Source organism: Suricata suricatta, chromosome 7, assembly GCF_006229205.1.
Source record: "Suricata suricatta isolate VVHF042 chromosome 7, meerkat_22Aug2017_6uvM2_HiC, whole genome shotgun sequence".
Classification (NCBI taxonomy): Eukaryota; Metazoa; Chordata; class Mammalia; order Carnivora; family Herpestidae; genus Suricata; species Suricata suricatta.
In genome coordinates this window covers 26,625,669-26,632,384 of record NC_043706.1, presented here as the reverse complement: position 1 = coordinate 26,632,384, position 6,716 = coordinate 26,625,669, and the positions used below count along the sequence as shown (strand labels likewise).

Below are 6,716 nucleotides of genomic sequence, written 5' to 3'. Positions count from 1 at the left end.
GCCCGGCCCCCGGCGCGCTCCAGGCCGCCTTGATGAGCCCGCCGCCCGCCGCCGCCGCCCTGGAGACCACCTCGTCGTCTTCGTCGTCGTCCTCCGCTTCCTGCGCCTCCTCCGCCTCCGCCTCCAACTCGGCCAGCGCCTCCTCGGCCGCCTGCAAGAGCGCGGGCGGCGGCGGCGGCGGGGGCGCGGGCAGCGGGGGCTCCAAGAAAGCGAGCTCGGGGCTGCGGCGGCCAGAGAAGCCTCCTTACTCGTACATCGCGCTCATCGTCATGGCCATACAGAGCTCGCCCAGCAAGCGCCTGACGCTCAGCGAGATCTACCAGTTCCTGCAGGCGCGCTTTCCCTTCTTCCGCGGCGCCTACCAGGGCTGGAAGAACTCCGTGCGCCACAATCTCTCTCTTAACGAGTGTTTCATCAAGCTGCCCAAGGGCCTTGGGCGACCCGGCAAGGGTCACTACTGGACCATCGACCCAGCCAGTGAGTTCATGTTCGAGGAAGGCTCATTCCGCCGCCGGCCGCGCGGCTTCAGGCGGAAATGCCAGGCGCTCAAGCCCATGTACCACCGCGTAGTGAGCGGCTTGGGCTTCGGGGCCTCGCTGCTGCCACAGGGCTTCGACTTCCAGGCGCCCCCCTCGGCGCCACTGGGTTGCCACGGGCAGGGTGGCTACGGCGGCCTCGACATGATGCCCGCGGGCTATGACGCAAGCACAGGCGCCCCGGGCCACGGGCATCCACACCACCACCATCACCACCACGTCCCGCATATGTCGCCCAACCCGGGCTCCACCTACATGGCCAGTTGCCCTGTGCCCGCCGGGCCTGGGGGCGTCGGCGCGGCTGGAGGTGGCGGCGGAGGGGACTACGGCCCGGACAGCAGCAGCAGCCCAGTGCCCTCGTCCCCAGCCATGGCAAGCGCCATCGAGTGCCACTCTCCCTACACGAGCCCTGCGGCACACTGGAGCTCGCCGGGCGCCTCGCCTTACCTCAAGCAGCCGCCCTCCCTGACTCCCAGCAGCAACCCCGCAGCCTCTGCAGGCCTGCATTCGAGCATGTCCTCCTACTCGCTGGAGCAGAGCTATCTGCACCAGAATGCCCGCGAGGACCTCTCAGGTAACGCTGTGAGCCTGTAGCGGCCCGCTGGCGGCATCGCCTCTAGGCTTTCGGGCTTCTTGGCTAGGGCGGCAACTTCCAAAGAGTCGCCGCAGCCTGGGCGTTTGAAGACACCAGGACGAGGGGTGCTGGGGGAAGGGGGACGGGAACCTTATTCATCAAGGGGAGAGACTGAGGTCATCCTCCCCTCTCTCATAGCTTTGGCCAAGAGCTGGGCCTCCAGAATTTGCACTGCCAGGAGGATGGTGCAAGGTCGCCTGCCTCCTTAGGGTCTCTGGGTGACCCTATGGATTACAGTTCTCAAGTCTCAGGACCGACTTAGCTTAGAGAGAAAGTATGTTTTGGGGGCAGCCCGGCCAAGGAACTATACTTACCTTTCTGTGTGAGTGTGTTTAGTTAGTTTGTTTTGCTATGCTTTCCTCCCAAAGTAAATGCCATAAAGCGAGATGTTCTGTATGTTAAGGGTATGGGTGGGGAGGGGTTGCATCTGAGAGGAGGGGAAATGAGGGAGGGCCAGAGAAGAAAACTGGGGTGGAGGACATAGGATCTTTCACAGAAAGGGGGTGTTTCTAGTGCGAGGGGCAACAGCCTGTTGAGGAGCCCCTTGTCTCCCAACACAGAGCATCGACCTTGATGACTCCAGTCTTTTCTAGACCAGGAGGACCTGAGGCGCACATTGTGCCTGTCCTGAGAAATACTTGCCTCTTGAACTTCACTTGTGTTGCTGGTGTAAATGATGTTGGTTGAAGATCATGAAAATTTATTGACTTGCCAAAGGCGATGAAAGGTGGGAGGGGGACACATGGGGTGGAGGAGGGAATTTGAATATTTAGCCAGGTTTATCAGGACAATGGAGATAAACTCTCTCACATTAAGTAACCCCTCTAAAGCACCCACAGGCTGCAGATTAAAATCAGGCTAATTTGCCCACCAAATGGTGCTCTAGCTCACAATTACCTTTTGCCCTTTTAGAAACTGGCACACAGGATAATGCATTCATATAAATATTTGTGAATCAGTGTACTACAAGAGCTTCAGGGGAGACGGAAAGCCCAGAAATGGGCAAAAAGACATTGGTTCCCTCAATGGTGAAATTTCCCAAATAGGCCTTTTAAATGCAGGTCTCAGAGGTTAACTAAACAAAGACAGTCTCGGCAGGACCACACGGGAGAGGATTTTAGCCTGACTTAACCCACTGAGAGCAGAGTCTTGTTCAATTTTTATGGGAATTTCAACAAGTAACCAATACAGACGACCTTTCCCTCTCCCTTTTTTTAATCCCCTGGGCCAGGCTGTCAATCACCGCTCACCCCTGGCTGCGCCCACTCCCCCACTCTCTGGCCCACTGATTGTCTCCCCGCCCTGCCCGCTGCCCTCCCAGCGTTCCCGTTCTCCTTCTCCTTCTCCAGTCAGGCTCCACTCACTTTAAACCCAGACTCCGAGGTTTCACAGCTGCAGTGAAACCCTACTCTAAAAATTATAAACAAAAGAACTCGCAAGAAAGAGACTTATGATTCTTCTTTGAGACCACCTTCGCCCCACCCAGCATATCTGGGCGCACGCACAAGTCCCAGAAATTCGGGAATCCGGAAACACGACACTCGGAGAACGAAAACGGCGGGACCCAAGCAAGCGGGCCTCCCGCCGCGGCCTTCCCCGGGAGCCTCGCACGACCTTTGGTCAGAGCTTGGGGATGCTGGGGAGGCCATGGTTGGGGCCAAAGCCAACCAGGACGCTTTGCTCCTTCCCTTGTCTTCTGGGTCCCATCCCTTTCTTCTCCAACCCCCCCCCCCCCTAATTGGCAACCTCCAGTCGACCTGAGGTGAGGGCTCAGCAGGAGCAGACTGCGTTCCTTAGCGCCTGGTTAGGAGTGCGCCGCCCGCGCGGCCGCAGGTCACCCAGAGACTAGGACCCAGCGAGAAGCCGGGAGGCAAAGCAGGGCCGAGACTGTGTAACAAGAAGCTTTTCCCCAGCAGATGCGCGCACACACACCCACACCCACACCCACGGACACACACACAGCACATCCATCAGGGTCTGAGGTCCCACTCCAGACGAGCAGTCAAGGCCCGCCTGCTCAGGGAGGTCCCGTGCTCCCGGTTAAGTTCTGTGAGCCTCTCAAGGAGGAGCTGGGGTTTTTATCTCTCTCTGGTCACATCAAAGAACTGACGACGGCCTTCGGTCGTAAGTATGAACTTTAGCTCTGGGTCCCGCTATTTTGAGATGATAGAACTGGCACCGAGAAGTACTGTAACGTGATGGGTGAAGGCACCTGTGTGCGGAGAGAAACAAACACGCACAGGAGCGCGCGGACCTACTGCTGCTTTACGAGAGCGGTGCGGCGCTCCTTTGGCGACAGTAGGTGTTACCGGGCAACAAACGTAGCCAAGTTAAGGACCGCTTAGCAGCTTGGTGGTTCCATAAGCCCTGAGATGCTGCCAGGCCAAGGCGGTGAGAGCGGGGCGCGAGCGTTGCGGGCGGTCGGAAACAGTTTTCACGCACTTAAAAATCGAATCCGGCCAGGCACCAACGTGTGATTTACGGTGCCATAAGGCTCAAATATCTGGAAAGACTCTGGCTAAGAGGCCCAGTCCAGCCCGGCGCAGAAAGAGACCCTATCCGGGGGAAGTCCGGGCCCTGGCGCGCTGCGGACACCGCCGGCCAGTGCGCCCCGGGGCCGGGAGGCGCCAAGAAAGCAAAAGCAAAAGTCGGCAGTGGGTTGGCGCCCAGAGGCCCGGCTCAGGGCCTGGGCAGAGGAGCCGCCCCGGAGGAGAGGACTGAGAGCTTTCTCGGTCCTCTGCCATCCCGGAACTTTCTCAGGGGTTGCCCGCGCTGCTTGATGTCTGCGTCGGCAGCTCAGCGCTTATGGAAGGACGTTATCTTCTCCCAGGAGTCCGGGTTTCTCCAGAGGAAGCCTGAGACTGTCAGGACCTACGACAACCTGCACTTTCTTTCGAGGCCCTTTGTCTTGCAAAGGGATTGTTTTCTGTCACCTCCTTTTGGCACAAGGAATAATCCCTGCTGTGACCTGCTACTCTGACAGGGCCAGTTAGTTGAGAAATAAGACACGAGGCTCAAAACAAGAAGTGAGGGCGACAGTGGTGTTTCTGGGGCCGGAGGTTTGACCTCTGCAGCCGGGGCTCTGGCAGCAAAGGCCTGGAGCCCTGCATTTAAGAACCCCACAGAGAGCGTGGGTCAAGGGGTCCCCGTGCTGGTGCTCCCTCTGCGATTAAAGCCGTCGTGAGACTCCAGGAATAATTCGGGAAGTTAGGCACACCAGAATTCCATTAAGAGGAAGATCGTGATCTTTGTTTGCCGGTACATCAAAACGAAACATAGTGATTGCAGGGTCCTCCGTGGACTCAGTTTGAAACTTTGAGAAACTTCTAGAGATTGGGTTTGCTCAACCAGTTTTATAATAATAGACAAAAAGACACACCAACCCCTTTCTTAGCCTGAATCAAAGTAAGGTAAAATTTAAAAAGTGATATGTCCCATCCTCAGCTGGATGAATGTTTCTGAAGAGTTTTTCTTTTCTTTCTTCTTTCAGTGGGACTGCCTCGATACCAGCATCACTCTACCCCAGTGTGCGACAGAAAAGATTTTGTCCTCAACTTTAATGGCATTTCTTCTTTCCATCCATCTGCAAGCGGGCCATATTATCACCATCACCACCACCAGAGCGTCTGCCAGGATATTAAGCCCTGTGTCATGTGAATGGAAGGAGGGAGGCCATGCCAAGGCCGTTTTCTGCTCTTCCTCCAAAGGGCAAAAGGAACTGCTGTGGACTCCCACAGTATGCTAGCAGTAAGTAGCACGCCAGTCACTTAGCCAGAACCCCCAGGCCAGTGCAGTTCACAGATACTTGTCTACCATTGGTAGGACAGCCCCTGGTAAAGTAATGCCCCTCGTATGAATATGTGCAGGCTCCCAGTGAGAGGGAGAGCCAACTGAGAACTCAACTTCTTAGCGGAGATGGTAAAAAGTTACCACATGAAAAACATAAACATAAACTCTGGGATCTTCATTACCTTCCGTAATCAGGGTCTGAAAAACGCAAGATGTGTATATGTGTTTTTCTTTGTCTATGAAAAATTTTGTGCTTTTCAAAAAGGCAGTGCTAAGCACAAGACTTCAAGAAAGGCTCATCTTGTTGCCTAGCCAAGTAAGAAAGTTCTGTTTCGACAAACACTAAGTTTGGATACAGGTGCCAAAGAACATTATTAAGAAGGTATTTAGGAACAATGTGTCTAGTTTAAGAAAGTGGTTTTCAGTATAGTGACAATACAACGTTTTTTTACAAGGTTGTTTTCTACCACCATATTTTAAAGATATTTTTATGATTTTCGTGTATACTCACACTTTGCTTGTATTTTAAAAGAAGGATATATTTGCACTTATGTATACTTTTACAGTTTGCCAAACTATTTTGATGTAAAATTTTTTCAATAAAATATATATAACAAATAGCTGTTTTAGGAATCTATTTCCTCCATGGGTGTTCTGGGATCACCAGGTTCTCTTCTCTGCCAGCCGGCAATGCAACTCTACACTGTGGGGTGGTTTTTTTTTTTTTTTCCAGCTTGTATAATTGACATTGTGTGGGGTCTGTGCCTTGAGTAACACAGGCCAGGTTCTGATTGTGGATCTTCTCAGGAGAGAAAGAGAAGGAACTTCTTCTGTTCTTTCTTTCCCTCACCCTAGCTCTTTCTGGCTAAACAAAAACCAGAAGGTGAAAAGAACTTAAAAGAAAATGAGGCAAGATAATGAAAAGCAAGAATCTGATTTGAGGAAACCAAGTTTCACACTTCTTTTGTTCTCTTTTCTGTAGCCAAGGAAAGTTTGCCTTTTGCTCTTTCCTTTTCCCCACCAACAGGGAGTGACTGGGCAGAGTGGAAAGTCACCAACCTAGGGCTGGGCTGATCTGGGCTCCAGTGAGCAAGGTGGAGGCAAGTAAGGAGGAGTGTCCAAAGAATAGGACCAGCTTCCCATTTTGAAGTCACAGTTTTGTTATTTACATTTTGTTAAGGGTGATGGTCAGATCCTAAAGTGCTCAGAGGTGGATGACTGGGGAGTGGTAATGGGCAGTCTGTGGACATTCAGATCTTTTCATTTCTTTGGAGAGTAACAGAAGCAGGTACTCAGCCTCAAAAAAGGTGTTCTGTGACTGCTGTTCAGAGCCTGGCTAACCCTGCTGAGCAGGAGCACTCTCAAGCCCCACACGTCTCTCCCCTGCCTCCCTTGTCCCTGGTGCTCTCCTTCCTGTTAACAAGGGATCTCCTTTAGGGATTCCCTCAGAGCCCCTTTTTCTTGTTGGATGTCCCAAGGTTCCCCGATCATGAATGCTACAGGCAGGGCTGGTAAAGCTCTGGATTAAAAAGAGAGAAAATAGGCCAACTAGGGAGCAGGACCTCCTTATTACCAGCCCACCCTCCTCTGACCAGTCCTTCAAAATCAAGGGCAGCTTCAGTAACAGTCCATCTGAGCAGGAGCAGAAGGGTTCTCAACCCATGATCAAGCCTTGGGCTTTCTTTTCCAACTTGGGGCTGAAGTTCTTTGCTTTGTTTTTTCTTTTGCTTTTGAAAACTCACCTTTGTTTCTCATTC

General features: G+C 53.2%; 1 protein-coding gene across 1 annotated transcript; it reads left to right on the top strand.

Annotated features, from left to right (window-relative positions):
- Positions 1 to 2: 2 nt before the first annotated feature.
- Positions 3 to 5,577, top strand: FOXF2 (forkhead box F2; the record flags this gene model as incomplete). The annotated part of the gene is made up of 2 exons (XM_029943147.1): positions 3 to 1,110; positions 4,661 to 5,577. Coding segments are annotated over 2 exons (1,275 nt in total), but the record flags the coding sequence as incomplete, so codon positions are not given.
- Between the last annotated feature and the right edge of the window lie 1,139 nt (positions 5,578 to 6,716).